This window comes from Ceratotherium simum, chromosome 11 (assembly GCF_057802395.1).
Source record: "Ceratotherium simum simum isolate JZ-2026a chromosome 11, ASM5780239v1, whole genome shotgun sequence".
Taxonomy (NCBI): domain Eukaryota; kingdom Metazoa; phylum Chordata; class Mammalia; order Perissodactyla; family Rhinocerotidae; genus Ceratotherium; species Ceratotherium simum.
Genome location: NC_141910.1, coordinates 1390994 through 1416567, shown reverse-complemented (window position 1 = coordinate 1416567; position 25574 = coordinate 1390994). Strand labels below are relative to the sequence as shown.

General features: G+C 41.0%; 1 protein-coding gene across 4 annotated transcripts in view; it reads left to right on the top strand.

The window, feature by feature from the left end:
- Nucleotides 1-22493, top strand: part of KDM3A (lysine demethylase 3A) — a 50887-nt gene extending 28394 nt beyond the window's left edge. For all 4 annotated transcript variants that reach the window (XM_004437232.3, XM_004437233.3, XM_087436466.1 and 1 more), the window contains exons 12-26: nucleotides 1173-1387; nucleotides 4420-4572; nucleotides 4709-4804; nucleotides 5613-5740; nucleotides 7235-7430; nucleotides 9191-9363; nucleotides 9752-9988; nucleotides 11268-11439; nucleotides 14383-14470; nucleotides 15190-15320; nucleotides 19034-19153; nucleotides 19233-19372; nucleotides 20629-20805; nucleotides 20888-21022; nucleotides 21787-22493. In XM_004437232.3, coding sequence (XP_004437289.1) covers nucleotides 1173-1387; nucleotides 4420-4572; nucleotides 4709-4804; nucleotides 5613-5740; nucleotides 7235-7430; nucleotides 9191-9363; nucleotides 9752-9988; nucleotides 11268-11439; nucleotides 14383-14470; nucleotides 15190-15320; nucleotides 19034-19153; nucleotides 19233-19372; nucleotides 20629-20805; nucleotides 20888-21022; nucleotides 21787-21867 — 2242 coding nt within the window. In that variant the 3' untranslated portion in view covers nucleotides 21868-22493. The remainder of the gene's footprint in view (nucleotides 1-1172; nucleotides 1388-4419; nucleotides 4573-4708; nucleotides 4805-5612; nucleotides 5741-7234; nucleotides 7431-9190; nucleotides 9364-9751; nucleotides 9989-11267; nucleotides 11440-14382; nucleotides 14471-15189; nucleotides 15321-19033; nucleotides 19154-19232; nucleotides 19373-20628; nucleotides 20806-20887; nucleotides 21023-21786) is intronic.
- Nucleotides 22494-25574: the final 3081 nt, after the last annotated feature.

The following is a 25574-nucleotide window of genomic DNA, read 5'->3' as shown; positions in this document are numbered from 1 at the left end:
GCTTCCTGATCAAGTTTGTTTCTCATTAAAATCTGCAGATAAAATAGGCGAGGGATCTGGATGGTAAAGCTCAGTTGCCAGGTCCTGTTTGCCATCTTCTCTCCCTTTGAAATGGCTTTCAAGTTCATTTTTTTTGTGTGTGAGGAAGATCAGCCCTGAGCTAACATCCATGCCAATCCTCCTCTTTTTGCTGAGGAAGACTGGCCCTGGGCTAACATCTGTGCCCGTCTTCCTCCACTTTATATGGGACGCTGCCACAGCGTGGCTTGACAAGCGGTGCGTCAGTGCACACCTGGGATCAGAACCCTGGGCTGCTGCAGTGGAGCACGCGCACTTAACCGTTATGCCACCGGGCCGGCCCCCTCCACCATGAAGTCTTCATAGTAGCCCCACAAACCTCCTAGCCAACACTTCCTCCTCTGGCTCCTATAAGATTTAATGATTTTTATGATACCTGCCATATTGTACTTCACTGTGTGTTTTATGTCTACTTTCTATGTCTCCAGCTAGATTGACATATAATGTTGTGTTTAGAGTAAATTTAGAACTGACACATAGCTTAGAAAAAAACATTCAAGTGTCAAAGATATTGAAAGAGAATACTGAGAAAGTATTCTGCCTTTTACTCCACCTTCTTAGATACTGAGGCCCATCTTAACACTGCCTTTAATTCCAGAAGTTTGTACAGTAATTTGCAGGTAGGATTCATCTGGATGCTGAATACCTCACAAATTTACATGGTCATGGCTTCAGTGACTGTCTGGGGTTAGCCTTCCCTTGGTGAGCATTATTCTTGAAGCAGTAGTTGTATTCAAATCTGATCAGATTATTTGTCACTTTCTGTTTGTTATCATTTTACTTCTGTGGTGACTTGTGGTTGTCGTTGCTATTAAGTCCCAAGTCCTGGCAGGTTCAACAGCTGTTCCTGGAGGCAGTATGCTTAGATCTTCGTTCAAATGCAAAACACACAAAATCCATCCCTTTGTCTTTTGGGGGAAATCTTGGAAGTTTTTATTGGTATTTCTGCTGACAAGGCCAAATAACAATTGGCTGTAATTAGTCATAGAGATTATAGAAAACTGGGAAGAATTCGATTTAAATAGTAACTATAAGATGTAAATTAATTTTTTTGGTGTGTGTAACACACTTTTTTTTTCCTCCACTTCCTCTAGGTTACAATTCAACAAACATGGTGTGTTGAGGGTAGAAGGCTTCTTAACACCAAACAAGTATGACAGTGAAGCAATTGGCTTGTGGTTGCCTTTAACCAAAAACGTTGTGGGGACTGATTTGGACACAGCAAAGTATATCCTGGCCAACATTGGAGACCACTTCTGTCAAATGGTGATTTCTGAAAAGGAAGCTATGTCAACTATTGAGCCACACAGTAAGAACATCTCTTAGGGGGTAGGATTTTTGAGTCCAACTTGATTTTTGTTCCTAAATGAGGCCTAAGTCCTAATTGTGTGGGTTTCATTTTCACCCAGAAGTTTAGATGACTTTGGTATAATGAGGTTGCATTTTTCCTTTTGTAACAGATTCTGCCTCTTGGTTTCATCAGAGTCAGTCACCTATCTGTGAGGTTTATTTTGGGGCAATTACCAAAGGAGTGGAATTCCTTTTTTGTTAAGAAAAGTAAAGGTGAGATGGTGCTGGTATTTGCACAGCCTTACCAGTAGTGTGGGCTCACCAGAAGCGGATGAGGCCTCAGGTTGGTTTATTTTAAGACAAAGATTCTTAATCAGGAATACATTTCAAACAAGATAAGAATGGACAGGCTCTGCTCTAGACCTACCGCATGAGTCTGGGGGGCTGGATCTCAGGCGTGAGAATGGGAACAAGCTCAGATGAAAATGATTCTGTCAGAGTCAAGATTTTAAGGGAATACTTGGAGGTTCTAGCTGGGTGTGTGCCAGTGTTCTCCACTCTCACACTGATCTGGCAGCCCAGTAAACCACAGGGCTCAGCGTGGGTGACACATTAGAGCCAGATCTCCTTTATGACATTGTGAGGTGTGGTGTCTGGGAGGGCACAGCGCGCCTCTATTGGTTCGCATGCTTCTGTAGAAGTGAGATATCCAGCCAGAGGCATCTATCTTTTAAGTCTCACATTTTCTTCCATTATTTTATCTTTCTCAAATGGCTGAAAGTTAAAAATGAAGCTTTTCCATTCCTCTGGTGGATATTTTTTCAGACTTTGCATAACCAAATAATGTTTCAATACAAGCGGCTGTACGTACCAGTCTTAAGAATTTTGGTTGTAGGTACTAGACACTAACTGAAGCTAACTTAAGCACAAAAATAATTTTTTTACATAGGTATGGATACTGTTACATTCCAGAGTCCAAGGAATGGGAACTAGGGCATTCCCAGGAACAGGAATTCAGAGCTAGGTGGGGAATGGGATCATGAGCTCCATGGGTAGCCAAAGTCTTACTGAAGAGAAGAGCAGCTTTAGAATCACTCCATTCTTTTGGGGTAATAGAGACTCTAATAAGTCAAGAATCTTATTAAAGCTGTTTTTCCTATAATCTTCTGTTTAGGACAAATGATACCAGCTTTCCATTTTCAGGAGAGCTACAAAGTCTCCTTATTATATACATCTAAGTAAAAGTAGTAGATTTAAAGAAAAATTCTTAAGTAATGGGTCTAGAGGTGATATGTAAATGATTAGAATGTAGAAACACTGCTTTGGAATATATTGGTAGCTTCACTCCTGAATCAGCAGGGCTATTTTAAGCAACTGATGTTGTTTCTTTGCTCAAGGTGAGTCGTCTGAAAAACGTATTTTTTTCATACAGAAAAAGGAACAGATAGTTGTCTTTTAAAAGCATAATTAAGAAACTCTGACCTTGAAGATTTAAATGTGGTTAACCTTCCTCCTTGCCCTTTTGATTATCCTGTTCCTCTTTATTTCCTCTGTGACAAGCTGGTCAGTTGGAGAGAGGAACTCACTGTGAGTGATATTGAAAGATGCCACCACAAGGTGTTCCGAGAAGGGTTACCCTCTGATCCTGAGATTAGGAAGCAGGTCTCAACCTTTATACATTTATTTTGTCTTTTCAATGATAAATAATCATTAAATGGGTGGCTAAGAGATCTAAGAATACTCTCTAATAAAACAGTCCAGGTGACCAAGGGAAGTTCACAAAATCTCATCTGTAAAATGACTAAAGCTCTGTGTATTGTGCACTGAGCTATAACAGTATAATGAAATGGCAGAAGTTCACTCCACAATTGGATTAATTCGGTGCTGACTGAAGTTGGTCATTTGTGTTGTGGTTAGTCTGAAGAAAGGATGAATTAACCACAGACCGGATTAGGAAAAAGATGTTCTCCGTAGAGCAAGAGTATGGCAGTATTGATCCAGTCTTATTCAGGAGAGAGAGACAGACAAACAGACAGACAGAAAACAGTTGTCTGATCAGCAGACACTGGCCTTTTCTGTGACCCAGGAAACTGTCCTCCCTTTGCTTATACTCTTTGAGGCTTTCTGATACCTGATATGGTACCACACCGTCGGGGGCGGGTACGATGTCCTGTCCAGTCCTGGAGGCCCTTCCCTCCAGTTATCAGGGCTTGGCCACTGGAACAGAAGGTGCTGCTTTGTAGAATCCTGGATTGTGCCTCAATCTGTTGGATATTTGGTTAGTGTGAGGCTGTCCTGGGTGCCTGCATCACTCTTGGCACTAACAAAATCAAGTTTTCGACTCTAGCCCATGAAGGAACCAACTTTGAACTATTGTACTCCCAGTAAGTTAATGTGCTGCTCCCTCCAGGTTCCCTAAGTGGCCTGGAGTTTTTAATGAGTAGTCAGTGGATTCAGGGCATCTCTGAATAACCTGACACTCTACATTGGATGTTGGGTTTGTGTATCTGAGTCAATTTTTTTTCCCTTTGGAGAAAACACGGTCCATGCTGTCTTCAGATTCTCAAACGGGCTTTCCAAAAGGTAAAGAACCACTGCTGTGTGATACCTGGTGTCTAAACTGCAGCTTGTGTAACCACTGCTGCTTTTTTCATTGATTTATTCAGCAGTGCTTACTATGCACCAGCAGTATGCAGAGCTCCTTGGGGGCCATGGTGCAGCCAAGCAGGGATTCTGCTTGTATGGAGTTTAGTCTCCTCGAGGGAGGTAAAACTGCACCCGACTATACTGTACTATACTGTACTTCACTATAGCGTGACGAGGCCTGAGTCTGAAGTACAAATACAAGTTGATGGGAGTGCTGAGGGAATCCAGGAGAGCTTCATGGGGTGTTGGTGGTGGGCGGCTGATTTGAAATGGGCTCTGAAGGCTAAACAGAGTTAATGAGAACTGCAGTCAGAGGGAGGAATGACATCAATTCCCCTCCCCCTTCATGTTTTATTTCAGAAGCCCTCTCCTCCCCAAGACTAAATGACTTATTGATTTTTATAGGACAGGTTGCGTGGAAGCGAGCTGTCAAAGGTGTTCGAGAAATGTGTGATGTATGTGACACCACCATTTTCAACCTGCACTGGGTCTGTCCTCGGTGTGGGTTTGGAGTGTGTGTGGATTGCTATCGAATGAAGAGGAAAAATTGCCAACAGGGTGAGAACTGACTTGATTCCTCCAGCCCCCTTACACACTTAAATTAAGCCTTTCATTGATTTGTGGTTGATGGATTTCTGAAGCATTTGGGGCCCAAGAACATAAAGAACAATTACTACAAATCAGTTATTCGCAGGTGCTACCTACAAGACTTTCTGTTGGATAAGATGTGTGAAGAGTCAGATACATGAACCAGAGAACCTAATGCCTACACAGATCATTCCTGGAAAAGGTATTTCATGTGATGTAATGACTTCTTTTCTCCTTGTTTTGGTTGGCTCATAGGGGCTGGTAGTTTGGTTTTACTTTGTATAATATAATTACTTGCTAACTTAATTTTAGTACGTACCATAAATTATCCAGAAATGTATTAAATAATGTCCTCTAAACTTTTTGATTATGGTCTTGTAAATATTTTTGTAGAAGGAAAGAAAATGGTGCGTTTGGAGGAAGGCATGCTTAGGGTGACAAGGTGGGAGTGTAAGCACCACACTGCTAAAAAAAGTGATCCTTGGGGCCGGCCTGGTGGCGCAAGCGGTTAAGTGCACGTACTCCGCTGTGGAGGCCCAGGGTTCGCCGGTTCAGACCCAGGGTGTGCACCGACAGACTGCTTGTCAAGCCATGCTGTGGCGGCGTCCCATATAAAGTGGAGGAAGATGGGCATGGGTGTTAGCCCAGGGCCAGTCTTCCTCAGCAAAAAAAGAGGAGGATTGGCAGATGTTAGCACAGGGCTGATCTCCTTACACACACACACACACACACACACACACACACACACACACACACACACACACACACACAGTGATCCTGTTGGAAACGTCAGCTTCTGCTTTGTAATGTTGAAGTTGAAAGTACCTAATATCCTTGTTCAGATGTTTGCCTCTGCCCTCTTTTTACACACACACACACACACACACACACACACACACACACACACACACACAGTGATCCTGTTGGAAACGTCAGCTTCTGCTTTGTAATGTTGAAGTTGAAAGTACCTAATATCCTTGTTCAGATGTTTGCCTCTGCCCTCTTTTTAGCCCTCTATGATGTTGGAGACATTGTTCATTCTGTAAGAGCAAAATGGGGAATAAAGGCAAATTGTCCCTGTTCAAACAGGCAATTCAAACTCTTTTCAAAGCCAGCCTCAAAAGAAGACATAAAACAGGTATTACTGTTTATTCTAGATTCACGATCTTGTGACTGTTGTCTGTGTGTTTTCAAATAACCCAAGAATTTCTATAGTATGTTTGAAAAGAACATGGGGACAGCTGTCAGTGGAAAGAGATAATTCATACCTTTCATGTGACACTTCATAGACCCATTCTCCCTTTTCACGTTACTTTTGTGGACCTCATCTGTAGCCTTTTTAAATAGGTTTTTAATTTTGGTCTTGAAAAAGCAAAAACCTTCTATTTTAGTTTACCAACTAAGTTGCTATCAAATTTGTATGGACTTTTAAAGACTTCTGCTTTGCAGAGTTAAAGTTGTTCGGATAAGCTTTAAAGTTTTTTAAATTACTAAATATATTTTACCTATAATTATATGAAGAGTTGAAGGAAATAATATTGAAATGAACCTTCATGTACCTGTCACTCAACGTAAAAAATGTACATTTCATTGGTCCTCCATGCGCCTCTTCCTGGTGGCATCCCCTTCTTCTCCACCATCACATCTAACCCCCCGCCCATCTCCCTTCCTCTCCTTCACCCCAGTAACCACTGTCCCACATTGTGTTTAATAATCAGAAATTCTTTTGTGTGTTCATAAAGCTGTGGTGGCAAACGCAGCATGAGTAGAAAGAGTAGTGATCTTTGGAATCAGAACTGAATTTGAATTCTTTTTCTGCCACTTTCTAGTTGCATAACTTTGGCTTAAACCAATGGATATATATGTGCTCCAGCTTTCTCATCAGTAATAGAGGATGTAATAAACAATACTGTAATTGGGAATCGCAGAATTACATCACACGTAAAGGGAGGGCCGGGACCACAGCAGGAATGTGGCTATTCTTTTTCCTTCTTATATATGTATGAACTCACCAGCTGAGTCATCAAGGCAGTTTTTTAAGTAACAGAAAAATAAGTGGTGTGCTCTATTCAGTTTTTTGTTTCAGTTCACATTTGAGTTCTTTTAAGAGCTGTTCATCACATTTTAAAACCTACTATGCTGTACTAAATCAAAAGAGCATTTTCTTTTCTCTGCATCTTGTTTCCTTCTGAAATCACAGCTGTACTTTTCCTATCCTGCCTCGTTTATTCATTCATTCGGCAACCATGTTATGAGTGCCTGTTCACGATATAGGGGAAATAGGCACAAACTGGTCATTTTTAAGCAACATGGTAGATGGAGTGATAGGGATATTATGAACATGAGCTGGGTGATAAACGTGTAGAGGAGGGAGTGTCTTGCTGTGTTTAAATTCTTAACATGTCTTATGTTTTCACTAGTAATACTTAGAAGCTAAAAAATGAAAATCTCTCCTACCTTATAGTTCTGCTCTTTTATTGCAAGATTGCTGCAGCTGTGGTGATGTCCAGGGCTATTAGGTGGTTTGGTTTTGGATATTTACCTCTTATTGGGGAGCTGTTAGGAGAGAAGGTAAGAAAAGGAAAATGTAATCTTTCAGCTTGTGTAAAATCTCCTTTTATACTCAACGCAGACTTCCTTAGCTGGAGAAAAACCAACTCTTGGTGCTGTGCTCCAGCAGAATCCCTTGGTGTTGGAGCCAGTGACTGTTGGTGGGGAAGCTGCCTCCAAGCCAGCCAGCAGCATGAAGGCTGCCTGCCCAGCCAGCACATCTCCTTTAAACTGGCTGGCAGACCTGACCAGCGGGAATGTCAACAAGGAAAACAAGGGTGAGTGTTTCCTGCTGTCCTATGGGTGACTGAGAACTTTAGTCCGTTCTCAGAGGGACTTGGCAACCTCAGTTGCTGTGAGAACAGAATGGTTAGAAGTTGTGTAAAATGGAAAGTGGTTCCTTGTAGTCACCTGAGACCTGACACAAACGCAAGTGTTTTCAAAATGCAGCACCAGAGAGAACTTTTGCCAATGATAGAACTCTAGGAAGGGTTGAGATTGTGTCTGGCAAGAATGGAATGGGCTGAGACTTGTTTGTTTTAGTAAGTAATTTTTTGCCTTTCTATCCTTACCCTGTATATAGTTCCTATTTTTTCTAAATTGCCATGTTCTAGTTTTAGTTTTATTTTTCTCATCTGTGTTGTTGTCTCAGGATGCTTGATGATAGTATAAAGAACGTGGGCTTTGGAATCAGGTAATTAGATTAGAATTTGGGTGGTTCTCCTTTCTGGCTATGTTATAAGAAAGAAAAATTGCAGGTCAATTTCCTTCATGCAAAGATCCTGAATAAAATTTCAGTGAATAGAATTCAACACTATAAATAAAGGAATTATACAGCATGACCAAGCAAGGCTTCAGAAATGCAGATGTACTTGAACATTTAAAAAGTAGGAGAAAAATCATGTGATGAGACAGAAAAGTAGTAAAATTCAATACCTATTCATGATTTAAAAAAATTTGACGGCAAACTTCATAAATAGTGATTGAATTTTTTGTGTGTGTGTGTGAGGAGATCAGCCCTGTGCTAACATCCGCCAGTCCTCCTCTTTTTTTGCTGAGGAAGACGGCCCTGGGCTAACATCCGTGCCCATCCTCCTCCACTTTATATGGGACGCTGCCACAGCATGGCTTGCCAAAGCAGTGCGTTGGTGCGCACCCGGGGTCTGAACCAGCGAACCCCAGGCCGCCGCAGCGGAGCGCGCGCACCCAACCGCTTGCGCCACCGGGCCGGCCCCGTGATTGAATTTTTTTTAATTGGTTGAATATTTTTCAGCAGCTTCCCTCTGTGTTCAGGAATGACATAAGGATATCTGTTATCACTGTTTTATTAAACATTGTACCAGAAGTCCTGGTTAGTGCAGTAAGGCCAACAAACAAAAAAAAGATGTTAGAATTGGGAAGAAAGAGATAAAGCTGTTGATATTTGTAGACAATCTAATTACACGTGAGAAATCTAAAAGAAACGATATTTAATAAACATATCTGTCAAGGTTGCTAGTTACAATGTTAATTTACAAATATCAATTGTATTTTGTTTGCCAGGAACAAACAAATAGATATGGAAGTTTAAAAAATAACCATTTATTGTAGTATTACCTTGGATATTGGATTTTTTTTTTTTTTTTAACTGAGGAAGATTCACCTTGAGCTAACATCTGTTGCCAATCTTTCTCTTTTTGCTTGAGGAAGATTCACCCTGAACTAACCTCTCAGCCAGTCTTCCTCTATTTTGTATGTTGGTCGCCGCCACAGCACGGCCGCCAACGAGTGGTGTAGGTTGGCGCCTAGGAACCGAACCCAGGCCACTGAAGCGGGGCGTGCCAAATTTAACCGCTAGGCCACGTGGCTGGCCCCTGGATATTTACTGTTTTAATACCAGTTGGAAGTCCTTGTCTAAGTCAATATTTGTCCTCTCAAGTTTTTTGGTTCCAGTAAATGAAAACCAAGTTCCAAAGTAATTCTGTTAATAGAAGACTAGTAAGGGATTTGCCTTTCAGAGCGCTTTTCCATCTGGATGTTTTTGTTTTTCGTTTTTTAGAAAAACAACCAACGATGCCAATTTTAAAGAATGAAATTAAATGCCTTCCACCCCTCCCCCCTTTGAGCAAATCTAGCACAGTCCTCCACACCTTTAACAGCACAATTTTGACACCTGTAAGCAACAACAATTCTGGTTTTCTCCGAAATCTCTTGAATTCCTCTACAGGAAAGGTATGCATTTGTTTTATTGTTTGTACTCCACCTTGTAGATGAATAGTCAGAACAGGAAGAGACCAGAGAAATTGAAACAGAAAGTGGAAAGAAGGATGTGAATCCCATGCTTTCCTTCATGGGTACAGAAGGCTGTGTCATTGGCAGGTGGACTTCTCAGGGTTACAGTACTGGGCTAGGCCATTTTCTCCTGTTACACTTTCTCCTGTACCCACTTTCTATGAGTTGTGATGTCAAGTGGAGGAATGGGACTTAACCTCTTTGTCTGAGGGTCATGGCTTGGACTCTTTTCTGGATGTGTAATATGTACTCATCCTACCATTTAGGAATGGGTTTTTTGATGGTAGGGACTGACATATTTAAGACTTATGTACTTTCTCAAATTCAGACAGAAAATGGACTCAAGAATACGCCAAAAATCCTTGATGACATCTTTGCTTCTTTGGTGCAAAATAAGACTTCCTCTGATTTATCTAAGAGGCCTCAAGGACTGACGATCAAGCCCAGCATTCTGGGCTTTGACACTCCTCACTATTGGCTGTGTGATAATCGCTTGCTCTGCCTGCAAGATCCTAACAACAAGAGCAACTGGAATGTGTTTAGGGAGTGCTGGAAACAAGGACAGGTGAGAGAGGCTCCTGCTCCCCAACCAGTTCAGATCCCCCTTCTCAGTTCTTTTGGCAGACTTCTGACGACCCACTCCACCTTTTTTCCCCCCTCAAGTATAAATGGTATATACTTTATCTCCTATATTTGTACTTTATGATTTAGGGTGAGTATTAGAGTGTGGCTGTGAGTCTTATTTTTCAGACATTCCTGAGCTGTCTTTTCCAATGAGATTTTGGTTGCTTCCAACCAGCCCTCGCTGGATTTTTGATGAGAGCATTATGGGTTCAATGATTCTTACGTGATACACCTCAACTGGAAAAGTGGAAGTATGACTAAGAGGCTGATGGGGTTTGACGGATTAGACAAAATATGATAAAAATCATGTGTCCTTCTTCCATGGGTTAAAAACCTTGTGCTGAAGGCACTTTTAGGTGGGCCAGAGCCGTGTGGTGTCATCTTAGAATTGGTGTGTAGTCTCCCAGGGGGCCTGCTTTAAAGGGCACTGTTGTTCCATCTTAAGTTTTGGTTGATAGTTTAGGAGATACTTGACTTTTTAGACCTGCTCCTCTGCTTTCTTGTTTTGGTTTTTTGTTTATGGAGCTTTGGCTTCTCTTCTGGGCCAAATGGAGTCCTCACTAAAGGAACAGGATGTGAGCAATTGCCAAATAGAAAAATGTCTATATTTAACCAAAAAAAAATTCTAAAAAAAATTTTTTTCAGCTCTGTGTGCTAACTAATAATTGCTCGTGATGACAGACTGAATGCAGTCTACCAGCATGTTTTGTTTGGATTACATAATGTTAAAAAAAAACTCATTGCCAGTATTTTAGTCAGGCTATTTCACATAAAGATCAGGATTTCTGGCTTGTCTTGGATAACCGAAAGACTTGGCAACCTCAGGGCCTTATTCCTGCCTGGCAACAACAGGCTGGGTGTCAGTGGCAGCACTCTCTTTGGATAGGACACTTGTACCACCTCTGTCTCTCCTTCACATTCCCTGCTTGGCCCTGAGCCTTGGTGTTGGGATTCTGTGAGTAATGGGATCTGAGTCAGAACATGTGATCCTTGCTCCTAGAAGCTTACTAATGTAGTTTGAGAGCAAGGGGTATGTGTAGCAGATGAGTGGTGAAGACAAGAAATGCTGTGGGAGCTCAGAGGACTATACTGTCACTTTGGGATCTGAGACTGAGGCCAGCCACAGAGAAACAAACCAGCAGCTGTTTGAGAGGGGCTGCTGCAGTTATGGGGACAGAGCTGGGGGAGTTCAAACTAAAGTCTTCATTCTCTTTTTCTAGCCAGTGATGGTATCGGGAGTGCATCATAAATTGAACACTGAACTTTGGAAACCTGAATCCTTCAGAAAAGAATTTGGAAATCAGGAAGTCGACCTGGTTAATTGTAGGACCAATGAAATCATCACAGGAGCCACAGTAGGAGACTTCTGGGATGGATTTGAAGATGTTCCGAGTATGTATTTTAAGACTTTTTAAGGGGGTTGAGGATGTGAAAGACGGGGGCGTGGAAATAGCAGGAGTCTGAAGCCCTTCACTGGCATCAACAGCATTTTCCATGATTTTAGAAGTTAAAATTAGTGTCTTATCTCCTGTTCCCCCTCTTTTTTTTTCTTTTACAAAGTTTATGCTTTTGATTTTTTTTTTTTTTTTAATTTTTATTTTATTTCCCCCCAAAGCCCCAATACATAGTTGTATGTCATAGCTGCACATCCTTCTAGTTGCTGCACGTGGGACGCGGCCTCAGCATGGCCGGAGAAGCGGTGCGTCCGTGCGCGCCCAGGATCCGAACCCGGGCCGCCAGCAGCGGAGCGCGCACACTTAACCGCTAAGCCACGGGGCCAGCCCAAGTTTATGCTTTTGAACTGAGGCAAATTCACTTTGTAGTTCCTTAGAGAGGTGAGGTTTTGGTCGTCTGTTCTTCAGGTGGCTCCATGTCCTCCTGTGACAGAAGTTTTCTGTTTCCACTTGAGCCTGGGGTGAGAGGGGCACAGAGCCAGGGCTTGTGACTCAAGGCTAGTGGCTTTGTGTGTGTCTCACCTTCCTATGTCCGTTTTATTTATTTATTTTTTTTAATTTTAATTACTGTTTAACAAGGTAAGTAGACCTGAAGATGCCAGAGAATATGAATTTATTTAACACAAGGTATACTGGTCACTGCCTACTTCTCTGGGGGAGGGGGGATTGTGGCAGTAAGAAGGCTTGTGTGTCTGGTGCTGAGGTTTGGCCCTTTCTGTGGATTGGCCAGTCAGTAAACTGTTTCCAAGAATATCAAGTCCATCCTGGGCCCTGGGAATTCACATCAGCACAGACTCCTGTCACCATGCCCCCATCCCCATTGGAGGGTTTGGCCAGTTCATTCTTTAGACTCTCAATAGTTCAAGTTTACTCATTCATCACTTTCATTGTTTTTAGACATACTTTCACCTTTTATCTCCTGCTTCCTTATATCCTGTTACCCATATTTACAGGTTATGGCCCATACTTTCAACAAAGTTATAACTAACTCTTATATAATGTGTAATGGAGTTTCAGACGTAAGATGTTTTCCTAGGGATCAACATCTGTGAAATGGAGGAGGAGGAAGCAGGATTGGGCATGAAAAGGAGTCAGCTGCAATGCAGACCCAACAAAGCCTCAGCTAGTCTGGCAGAGAGTTGTGGAGCAAGTATTGCCCCCTCATTGTCCCAAATTGGGCTGACGTGGGAAATGTCAGGGCCCTTATCCCACTACCTTCCTCAGTCTCGAGATACTGGTGCCCTGGGAAGGGTATGACCTGGCAAGGCAGCTCTCTGCAGCTGTCTGAGCAGCAGGCCCTTTGAAGGGGATCTGGTGGCACAGCTACCACAGTATGCTTTCCAGTTAGGCCTAGGTTCAAATCCTGACTCTTGTATGTACTTGCTGTATATATGAGCTTGGTAATTTAATTTTTCTGGGGCTCAAACTGCCTCATGCCTATAGACGGTGAAGGCAGCTGAGAGTCAACCACAGCTTGCCTTTTCCATGCTGATGATTCTGCTGCACACACCCCCAGCACACCACCCACACTGCAGTGCTGCTGATATTCTGAACACTGTATTCTGTATTTTCCTGTCTTTGTTGCCTCCTGGAGCATGCACCTATTTAAACTAGGTTATGGGACAGTACTTGGTTGATTATAAAACATACAAATGTTAGTCCTCAAAAGTGCAAGGTCTGGGGGCTGGCCTGGTGGCGCAAGCGGGTAAGTGCCTGCGCTCTGCTTCGGCAGCCCAGAGTTCGCAGGTTCGGAGCCCGGGCGCGCACCGACGCACTGCTTGTCAAGCCATACTGTGGAGGCGTCCCATATAAAGTAGAGGAAGATGGCCACAGAGGTTAGCTAAGGGCCAATCTTCCTCGGCAAAAAAGAGGAGGATCAGCATCGGATGTTAGCTTAGGGCTGGTCTCTCTCACACACAAAAAAAGTACAAGGTCTGAAGTCAATCCTGGGTTCCAGTTTCAATTCTATCACTTAATAGCTGGATGACCTTGTGCATTTGTCAATTCCTCATTCAAAACTGGGAATATTAAATAGTGCCTAATCTCATTGGGATATTCAGTTTAGTTGTAAGGATTAAATGGTTAAAACACTTAGCAGAGACTGGAACACAGCAAGAAATGAAATGATAGTTATTGCTGTGAATCACAGTTATCAACATATCTTTTTCAGTTAGAGCTCCTTGGTTCCTTGGCATTACCTGCAACAGGATAATAGTTCTGTTACAAGAAAATAGTTCTGAGTAAACCGTATATGTATCTTCCAGAAGACAGAGGTGGGAGAGGGTGTCCTGTTAGAGCTGATTGTCTTTGGACAGAACATCAGGTAGTTTCAGTCTTTCTGAGCAAAACAAGTCATTTCTGTTTCATGCTGGCCTCAGAAAACTGGATTTACTAAACATCTATGGCCTTTGATTGTTAAGTGCATTGCTGTTTGTTAGTTGGGAGCTGCTCACTTCTTCCAGAACACTGTATAGGAGGAGGAGACTGGATCTGAGGGACAGCTGTCAAAACACCACCTATGTGTAATGGGCAAAAGGGAGTGGCTGAAATCTCAGAAAACAAGTAGCAGTTTAATAAGCATCTAGAAAAGACAGGGCCCTAATACAAATTAGTTGGTGATGTTTATTTTGCTACACTTGCTGCCTCCTGGGTGCAAATGGAGTTTTCTTGGCACTGTAGAAATAAATTGGATGGCAATGAGCAGGAGGGGAATATTAAAGAAAAATATTTATATACTAAACGTATCAGGTTATGAAGAATTGGCAGAGATAAAATAAATTTTATTTGCATTGTAAAGGCATAAAATGCTCATTTGCCATTTATTTTGGTCTATTTCTGAGTTATGAATAGTAACAAGTCAGTAATTCTGGTTACCTTTCAGACCGCTTGAAAAATGAAAAAGAACCGATGGTGTTGAAACTTAAGGACTGGCCACCAGGAGAAGATTTTAGAGATATGATGCCTTCCAGGTATGATTATAGACAGGGGGAGAAATGATTCTGTCCTTGACTAAGTAGGATAAATTCTTTTTGAGGTGGTGAGAAAATAGTTTTCAGGGAAATATGAAAGTTCTCATAGTTTTACTGGTGCTGATTTTTCATTTCTCGTCTGTAACCTTTTGCAATGTCTATTTCTAAATGAGATGAAGACATAATTACTGACTTTTAGATCTGGCTAACTAATGAGAGCTCCACACGTTTCCACTGTAGTGTTCTGCCGGAGAAGAGCCCGATTCAGCTGAGCAAGCACCAATTTGGGGGCAGTAGTGGGATCAGACGTGTCAGGGTTCACTGTAATATAGTAATGTCATTGCATTGGACAATAAGACAGCTGAATTGGTAGATCCATCTTCCTAATTTGAGCTTGAACTTTGAAAAGGATCCTCAGAACTAATGAATAACATATTGCTGAGTGTCACTTCTTATTAACAGGAATTTGTTGCTCAAATCTTTTGTCTGAAATATTCCAGATCATTTGATACATATGTGTGCTGTAGGAGAGAAAGAAGAATTCTTTGTTCATAAATACTATAATTCTAATCTTGAATATTGTTAATGATAGTTTTCTCTATCTTCACAAGCACAGATATTTTTGTTTCTTCCTTTTGGTGTAGAAGGAACAAAACAAATCATACGATGGTGGATAGAAAGGCAAGCTTATTTTGCAAATTCTTGGTTCTCTATCCTAGGTTTGATGATCTGATGGCCAACATTCCACTGCCTGAGTACACGAGGAGAGATGGCAAACTGAACTTGGCCTCTAGACTGCCAAACTACTTTGTTAGGCCAGATCTGGGTCCCAAGATGTATAATGCTTACGGTAAGAAAGAAATGGCAAACTTGAAAAAATTATAATGGAAATCAAGTCAAAATGTTTGGAAAATTGATTTTTGGGGAGAGAAAAGTGGAAAATATCCATAATCCTAACTTTACACAGCAATAGGCTTTGTTTTTGCATATTTCCTTTCATCCCTTGGCCACGTGTATGTGTATTTCCTTTTCATAGTTGCAGTTGTAGAACGTGTGCAATTTTTAATTTTTCTCTTTTCTACACCGACTATTATATTGTAAAATCTTTCGTGATGCTTGATAATTTTTAGTGTGATAATTTTTAATGGTTACATGGCACATCATTGAATGAATGTAATTTTATTAAATCATTTAATGTTGCTCGATATTTAGGTCAATCTGCTGGCATTTCAACTGTTTTAACATCTGCTACACTAAAATTCAGTATTCTGTGTTCGTGGGTAGTAGTAAGTTAAGTTAGTATTAAAAGCACCCTTTGAACTGGATTTTTATTGTTTGAACATGACTGAGTAGACTATCCAACAAGGATGATCGCTCGGGATAGAGATTTGTTCCTACAGTTACCAGAGTCTTCTTGCATCATTATTACTGTGACATTGAGCAGTTCTAGGTAGGGTCTTTATTTAGGTCTCCATTAGAGTTGGCCATCTTGAAGGAATTGTTTACCAATTGATGTTGAATGAAGTTTCAGTTGTTTGGATCATTCAGTGAGTTTGATTTAGTCTTTTATACTATTTGGCCCCTGTTTTTCCAGTCCTTTCAGAAATTACTTCTTTGATTTTATTTCTTCCTCCCATAATTACTCCCAACTCCAATCTCTCAGACCTCAGGATGGCAACCGTCCTGAAGAAAGGACAGAGTCTTTTGGTGTCTTTGCTGTGTTCTCTGGAGACTGTTGGGGGCGGGGAGGAGGGAAGGCATGGACTTCAGCCCCACAGGTCTTCTGTTATGGTGGAGTCAGCCCAGGGAACCACCTGGAGTGGGATCAAGGAGCATTCCGAGAGGGGAGTTAATGTTGGGAAGCTCCCACAGTCTAGTTGCCCAAGATAGTTCTGCCAGTGGAGGATGAGAAATGGTCTGTGGGAGAGAGGACATGGCAGGCAGAAGTCCCCTTGTCTGTTCTCTTTGCTTTTCAGGTCTCAGTTTAGAGCCCTGCATATGCTGTGGGTCTGTAGCATGTTCCCTAGCTGAGTTCCCTTCCCTCCAGCCCTTCAAAGCAGGTGGATGGTCAGGATCTCAGGGTGTACTCTGTTGACAGTGGGGATTTACAATGAACTTATGTAAATGAAAGCATTTTTCCACTAAGGTAAATGGTGCAGTGTTGCGTAGTGATTATCCATGTTTTATAGAAATCATGAAGCTTTGTAGAGTAGAAGTGGTTATCTGAGAAGTGTTCAAAATAAATTATCTGCTTGGTTTAAATAGCTTAGCAGTAGATCTTTTCCCCTTAGACACCAATAGATAGATGGCAGTGTTACTCTATAACAGCTTTTCGTATGACAAAATTGTTCCCATTCACAGTAAGCAGTCAGGGGTTGAAAATGTGTTCATTTTCAAACACCTTATACCTTATCATAAACATCATTAAAGAGCGGTCATTTTTCAAAGGTTGGGTAATTGAGCTGTGAATCCTCAATCGGACAAAGTTAGAGTGAAAGGCTCTTTGAAGAGATTATATAGTCAACCTCTTTGCTGCTCCAACACCACTACTAGTTTTACAAGTGGAGAGGAGGACTTCAGGGCAATAGAAGAGACATTGACCTGCTCAGGATCTCCAAGGGACAGCTAGTTGCAGGTCTGGGACTAGGACTTGGGTCTCATGATTTCCAGGCTAGAGCCAGTCTCCCTTACTCTTCCCCCAACCCCAGTGCTCTGTCACCCAGCAACCCCTACTGTGTCAATTCTTTTCATAGAAGTCCATGGTTTTTGTTTCAGGATTTTCTGTTTTCTGGGAATCCTTTCCCTGGGACCATTATGTTTTTATAATCTCAGTTTCATTTGAGTTCTGGCTCCCTCAGTTTAGAGGTTGGTTTTATCAATGTGCAATCACCTGTAGCTGGGATTGGATGGACTTTGAGCTTATGGCTGGGTGGGTGTTGTTTCCTATTTCATTTTGCGTCATCCTTTTTTTACTCAGTTGGCACTGGCCAGACCAGCAGGCAGCCTCTGATGAGGCTGAGACCTGTTCACCTCCCTCACTCTTCTCCCAGCCCCATCTCCTTCCTTCTGCCCTCAGTGTTAACACCATCCTGAAGTTTGTGTTTACCATTCCCTTACATTTATCATTTTACCGTATATTTTTGTATTCCTGCTGAATATTCTTTCAGTTTTTAACCAGTTTTTGAGTGTTATATAAGTAAAATCAGACTTTTGGATATTCATCCATGTTGTTGTATGTAACTGTTCATTCACTTTCCTTCTATCACGTTAATTGCTTTTTTTCCTTAAATTTTACTTTTTTATTTTTTTGTCATAGAAGTATTTTCCAAATGCACTCAAAACTTGAGAATCTAGTACAGTGAGTCCCCATATACTCATCACTCAGTTACAACAACTAACAATGTTTTGCCATAATTGTTTCATTATCCCCTCCCTTTATGTTTTTTTTTACCGTTTTAAAGGAAATTTCATATATCCTGTTGTTTCACCCTAGTATGTAATGCTTCACCTACTCCTTGGGTTGATATTTCAGCAAATTGGAAAGAAAGGAACGTACAGCAGGGGTCTAGGGCCACAGTCCCAGGTTGAAATTACGGGGCGCCCTCCCCTGTGTATAGCTGCTCCTAAAACTGTGGGCCCCAGCAATAAAGAGAGACTTCCCTTGGCCTCCTCCAAACAAGACAGGGCTCTTTCAGGGGCTGGCAAGTTAGAAAACAGCCTCTGCTTGCCTAGCATAAGCCATGCTTCCCTCTGCTGCCCATTCAAGAAGCAGAGTCCTTGTGTCAGGAAGGGCTGTCCAACTGACCACGGGGCTTGGCAAGCCTCAGGTGATGGCTGAGCAAGGTGGGCCTTCTCCTGGGGGTCAGAGATTAGAGTCTCAGAGTATGAGCAGACCCTGTGCTCTGGCTCGCCCCTTTTCTTTTACAGTTGAGGAGGCAAGGAACATGTTGGCCAGTGTTCCCTCTTATACTGAGTATGTAGCTCTTTGAGGTCCCAGCTTTATGTCTATGTGAGGGAGGTTTCTATTAGACTCCCCATCTTGAGTGGACCCTGGGCTTTGTGTCTTGCCCCAGAACCCTCCTAGGCTGTGAGAACCAAAGTTTGAGCTCATCTGGTTGAGCAAATGTCCTTTTGGAAAATCTCAGCTTTTGGAGTCTGCTTTACCATTCTCAAGTCCTGCTTTCTAATTTTTGTCTTTTGAGTATTTCTTCTTTTCTTGCCAGCCCATCAACTCATTAACAAATTTTTTTTCAATAATTTCATCCAAAAGTTTTAGTTGTTCTAGGTGGAAGGGTCTGTCAGGGAGCTACTTTGCCTATCACCAGAAACAGAAGTCCTAGTATTAGGAGTTGGTTTTTTATTTTTATAATTAAATATTTAAAGAGATTGTTTTGTTTCACAGTTGAAAGAATAAAATAAATTTAGTATTAAATATTATTCTCTTACTTTTACATGATTAGAGAGGCAGCTTTTAAATTCTGTAACCAGGTGTTTCCCAGGGAGTAGGAAAGGCTATGGCAGCCTTTGTTGTCTCAGTAAATTTAGGACATTTTCTGTTTGCAGGATTAATTACTCCAGAAGATCGGAAATATGGAACAACAAATCTTCACTTAGATGTATCTGATGCAGCTAATGTCATGGTCTATGTGGGAATTCCCAAAGGACAGTCTGACCAAGAAGAAGGTAGGGTGCTGAGCAGGAAAGTGGGGCTTCCTCTCTGAGCTAAAGACTGTGGTCTCATGTTTGCTTTCTCTTGCTCCAGAAGTCCTTAAGACCATCCAAGATGGAGATTCTGATGAACTCACAATAAAGCGATTTATTGAAGGAAAAGAGAAGCCAGGAGCCCTCTGGCACATATATGCTGCTAAGGACACGGAGAAGATCCGAGAGTTCCTTAAAAAGGTGTGCTCCTTACCTTTGGCATGTGAGGAAAGGCATGGAGAACAGCAATATTATAAATCACTACATGTCAAGAACTGACTGGCTTACTGGGGAATAATGACAACCTCAGAAGTTAAATCTGTCCATGTCAGATTGGATAGGCTGAAGCTGGTTGCTAAGGAACAAAGATTTCTAAATGATTAGGCTCATACTCTAAAAAGAGGAGGCCTTGTCTTTTTTCTTATGTCTGTGTTTTATATTTTAGTGCATTTGGAGATTTTTGTGCTCTACCTTCAGGTTAGTTCCTCTCATCATCTCTTACCACCTATTTGTTTTTATTGCCTTGAAAATCAGAGCACTTCGGAAGTTCATGTCTCATTCCTTGGTCTTTAATGGCTGTATTCTGTGTGAGTTACTAAGGTCCCTGTTGGTTTTGTCCACCCTTACTTAGTAGTAGGTCAGGAAGGCCCTACTTGTGGCCGTTAGCTTGTAAAGGTTCATCGGAAAGGGATGCAGGAATTTTGAAGATGCCAAGTTTCCAGTAATTGGCAGGTTGTTCATCAAGGGCTCTGTGTGGAAGTTCTAGATAACTGGAAAGATGGGCATATTCAGCTTTTAACCTGTTCACCACTGAGGCTGCTGGTTGCAGCCCAGCTGTTTGTGGCTGATAATCTTCAGTTGTTTGTGAGAAATAGATATGAACACTCCTAGCCTGTTGCCTGCTACCAAGTAGGTCCTTAATCAACATTTGTGTGAATCAAGATGTTTCTGGCTAAGGACCGTTTGACTCTTCCAGAAAACCTGCTAGTCACATATTATTTTTTTGATAGTGTCACCCTGAGTCTGTGCTGCCAGATGCAGGGTCTAGAATAAACAAGTTTAATCTACAGCTATCTGTGGGACTATTTTGTAATTCAGATTGTTAAGTGAAAACAGGTTTTTAGTAACTGCAGTACAGCAAATATATTCCTAAGGAGCTTGAGCCTATTTACATTTAAAAGTCCAGACCAAAATATTGACCAAATACAGTACTGACAAAACTATGCGGATTGCCAGTCACAATTTATAGGAAATGACAGAAGGGAACCGCATTTTCTTTTAGTCTTCTGTTAGTTCATTCAGTTAATGGCTTTGAGTATACTTGGCTCTTTCTGCCAACAGGAGCACATGTTGAAGAAGGTCTGAGATTTTACTGACTGCCCACATTGTTCGCGGAGGGAAATGCCCTCACTGAGCCTCAGCATGTTGCTCAGTTTCATATTTTTAATGTATTCTAGGTATCAGAAGAGCAAGGTCAAGAAAACCCAGCAGACCATGATCCCATTCATGATCAGAGCTGGTATTTAGACCGATCATTAAGAAAGCGTCTTCATCAAGAGTATGGAGTTCAAGGCTGGGCTATTGTACAGTTTCTTGGGGATGTAGTATTTATCCCAGCAGGAGCTCCACATCAGGCAAGAACAGTTACTTTATTCTTTATTCTTTTTACACTGTGAACTTTCGTGTGTGTTACTGATGTGGCTTGGTGTTTTCCAGGTTCATAACTTATATAGCTGTATCAAAGTGGCTGAAGATTTTGTTTCTCCAGAGCACGTTAAACACTGCTTCTGGCTTACTCAGGAATTCCGTTATCTGTCACAGACTCATACCAATCATGAAGATAAACTACAGGTAAAATTAGCACTGATTCCTGATATTTTCTGACTCTGGCTTCATGGTCTATTACTGAGAGTCAGTGAACTTGGCCATATCACACTTGGTATAATGAGTTGATGAACTGACTTTATGTCTAGTTCCACTGTCTACTTAGGCAAAGGAGGAACAAATACAGAGGAAATTCCACCTTGGTTTGATATCCTTTAGACTCTGTGAGGGACTGTGCTCAAAGAGAAAGGCTTTACTATTGAAAATGAATAGATCTGACTTCTGATCCTGGCTAAGCTGCCAGGCAGAGGTCTTGAACAAAGACCTTTAGTGCTGTAATGTTCTCAACCTTGGGTAGAGCAGAACAGAATCTCTTGGATCCAAAGAGGATCTGAGAGGGTGGGTTTTTTAGAGGTTTTCACTAGTGAATTATGTAACATACAGTTTCGTGTTTGGAAAACTAGAGGAATATATAAACTCTGAAAAATGAAACTGTACTCTGGGACTTGCCTCTTTCTACATTCACCAGGGGCAGGGCCTTGTGGCATCAAAGCCTATGGAAGGGATAAAATGAGCTTTTATAAGTTCTTCAAAGGAGGCGTGGGTTTAAAATGTGTCTGAAATACTGACCTAAAGGAGCCCAGGGGGCTTTCAAGTATTGACATTTCATGATGAATATTGAGTGTTAAATCCTGAGAGAATGGTAATCAAATTGGTGGGGGAAACTTTATTCTCAGTGACAGATTTTAGATTTAACGGTAAACAGACTGTATTTTCTCTCATTCTTCTAGGTGAAGAATGTTATCTTCCATGCAGTGAAAGATGCAGTTGCTATGCTGAAAGCCAGTGAATCTAGTTTTGGCAAACCCTAAGGGTCCCAGAGACGCCTTAACCCCTGCACATTGGAAGTGAATTACTGGCAGCTGTTCAAACTCTTCAGGCAGGATTCCTGTGGACTTTGAGATTCATGTTACCTCATCTTCTTTTTTAAACTGTACCCGACTGGTAAGGGTACTCTGTCTAATGTATATTTCTAGTGTTTACAGACACTAAATGTGTATATGTAGTAGCTATTTACAAAACATGCATCCTTCAACTGTGACTTCTCACCTAGTACAGAACTTCTCCCAAGCTATAAAAACAAAACCTCTTCTCAGCGCTGGAACAATACCTGCAGTTATTCCCTAGCTGTTTGGTTGGACAGCTTAGTCAAAATGGGTTTATAACTTTTAGGAATCACTGCACAGTTTGAGTTGTATTTTGTTTTGTGTCTGAGAACCCTCTCCCCTACCCCTTAGGGTTCAGAAGAGCAGTGGAGGAAATGACAGCTAGTGATGCAGTTCTTACTGTGTTGCATTAGGACTGGCATTCTATAGCAGAAATCAACTACTGTACAATTCTTGGGGTTAACCATCTTTAGTTAAACGGAGTTTTAATTTAAATGAAGCTTTGCTAATTTTAAGTGTTAAGCATTTTGCATTAAAGTATTCGTATAATATTTTGACTCAGTTTATTGGCATTATCCTCTGGTTGTGGATTCAAAACACTGTTCATCAAATGTTACAGGTGTAAGAAATTGCTCTGAAACTCATTGTAAAAGCAGAAAAATTAGATGCTATAGTGATTTCTGAGTGATTATTACAATGCTAACATGGAAATAAGTTTCTCCTCAGTCAAGTGGAAACTGTCACACTGCTGCAAAGAAACACCACATAATTAACTAAATTTAGAAGTGGGAATTAACCAAAAAACCAAATAGTGACTGGTTAAATTACTAAAAGGTAAGAGATCGAAATACTTTCTCTCTCTTCTCGCCCTTCATAAGGTAAGCATTTACAAAGGAAAATGAAATTATTAGAAGTTTTAGAACAGTAGTATCTAAAATAGTCATCTGTAGAGGCCAGCCGGGTGGTGTAGCAGTTAAGTATGCACGTTCCACTGCAGTGGCCCGAGGGTTCGTGGGTTCGGATCCTGGGTGCGCACCGATGCACCGCTTGTCAAGCCATGCTGTGGCAGCGTCCCATATAAAGTAGAGGAAGATGGGCACGGATGTTAGCCCAGGGCCAATCTTCCTCGGCAAAAAGAGGAGGATTGGCATCAGATGTTAGCCCAGGGCTGATCTTCCCTCACAAAAAAAATAAAAATAAAAAAAATAAAATAGTCACCTCTATGAAGGAAGAAAATTGATAAAGAAGCTGCCTTTCTATAGCTCACTGATTGTCCTGGACAATTATATCTCTACTAAACGGAATTAAATTGAAATCAAGTAGTATAGACAAGGCCTAGAGCCTGGATTTTTACCTATGGGCTCAGAGTAGGAGGTCAAAGATCTCCGCCTAATGCCAGCCCCCCTTCACACCAAAACCTTTAATGGACGAACTTTCAAAAACATAAAATTTCCTGAAAATAATAAGTAGAAATATCTGCCTATCTCAGTGGGAACGTCTTCCCTGGGAATTTTCTATCAGAAGCTCCTTTATGCAGGTTTGGATCTAGAATTGGCAATGTTGCTTAGAAATCTACCTAAGCCAAAAGAATAGGAAAACTTGGATACTCTTTAGAGGAAACCACCTTCAAGGCATGCCTCAAAGGAGTCCCATAGATAGTTCCAAGGACTACTATTCATAATCAAATACATTTTAACAACAAATATAAAAACAGAAGTAAGAGTCTTGTGAGCAAGAGTCAACAGGAACTTTCAAAATGCCACATTACACCTGCAAAGTTTGGAGATTCAATGATCTGATACTGGAATGTTTATTTAATATGTTTAAAGAAATGAGAGTATAGGAATATGATGGAAGAATAAGATTGCCAGAAATGACCAGATTTGGAAAGAAGCTAAATAGAACTTATACAAATGAGATATGATGGTTAAAATTAGAAATACAGCAGGTGAGTTAAACAACAGAAAAAAGTTCTTTTACGAACTGGAAGATTGGTGAAACTACACAATACAGCGCTGAATAACAGGAAACTATAAAAAAGTTTAACTTATAAGCAGGACGCAGAAAAATATATGTTTGATAATCAGTGACAGAGAACCAAGAGAATGGTAGGGGAGGGTGATGTTCAGAGATTGAAAATTTTCCAGGACTCATCACACATCATCAGATTGAAGATGGCCAGCTAAATCAAGCAAGATAAATAAAAAATCGACACCTCTGTGTGGTATATAGTAATAAAAGAGTACCTAAAACAAATAGGTTCTTAAAAGCAGCAGAGCTCTGTGGGGAAAACGTGATCTTCAAAGAAGTGACTAACAGTTGACTTCTTAACAGCACTAGTGGAAGTCGGAAGAAAGTAGATGCCTGTCTTACTGTGCTGGATAACATATCTGAAAATAAAAGTCTAGACACAGCAAAATTCTTTTCCCTATTCTTTACGGACATTTTCAGACAAAAACCAGAGTTTATTTTCAGGCCCTTGTTGAAGGAACTTTCAAGGATATCCTTAGGAAAGAAAGCCCACATCATGCAAGAAAAAAAACAGCGTACAGGGGAGATTGTAAACTCCTGGATAAATGTAAACAACAGTAGGTATGAAACAATATTTTTAGAAGTCTGGGTAAAGTTCCTCAAAAAGTTAAACAGAATAAAATTAATGTGATCCATCAATTCCACTCCTAGGTTTATACTCAAAAAATTGAAAGCAAGGATTCAAACAGGTACTTGTACACTCCTGTTCATAGCAGCATTATTCACAATAGCCAAAAGGTGGAAACAAACCAAAGGTCCATCAACAGATGAATGGATAAATAAGGTGTGGCATATACATACAATGGAATATTTTTAAGTCTTAAAAAGGGAGGAAATTCTGACATGCTACAACATGGATGAATCTTGAAAACATGCTAAGTGAAATAAACCAGAAACAAAAGGAAAAATATTGTATGATTGCACTTATATGAGGAAAAATCATTCCTAGAATAGTCAAATTTCATAGAGAGTGCAAGTAGAATGATGGTTACTGAGGCTGGGAGGAAGGGGGAAATGGGAGTTATTGTTCAATGGGTACAGTTTCTGTTTGGGATGATGCAAAAGTTCTGGAGATGGGTGATGGTGATGGTTGCAAAACACTGTAAATGTACTACTGCCACTGAATTGTACACTTAAAAATGGTTAAAAGGGTCAATTTTGTGTTGTGTATATTTTACCAAAATAAAAATTAACTCCAAGTAGGAAAAGCCTTTGGAGTTCAATGGGAAAATGACATTTTTATTTTTAAAAAATTGATCAAAACAGGCAGGAAAGAAGGAAAAATGGAACTTTTCTAAATACTCCAATTGCAAGATATAGATGGTCTGCCTGAATTAAATAAAAGACTGAACTATATAAAAGATATAGTTTAACTATAGGTTAAAAGTATAGAAAAAGTTATACCATGGAAACACTAATCATATGAAAGCAAGTATGGCTATATTAATGCCAAAGTGATTTTAACATAAAGAGTATTACCAGAGGGCCAGCCCGGTGGTGTAGCGGTTAAGTGCGCACGCTCCGCTGCTGGCAGTCTGGGTTCGGATCCCAGGCGTGCACTGACACACTGCTTGTCAGGCCATGCTGTGGCGCCATATAAA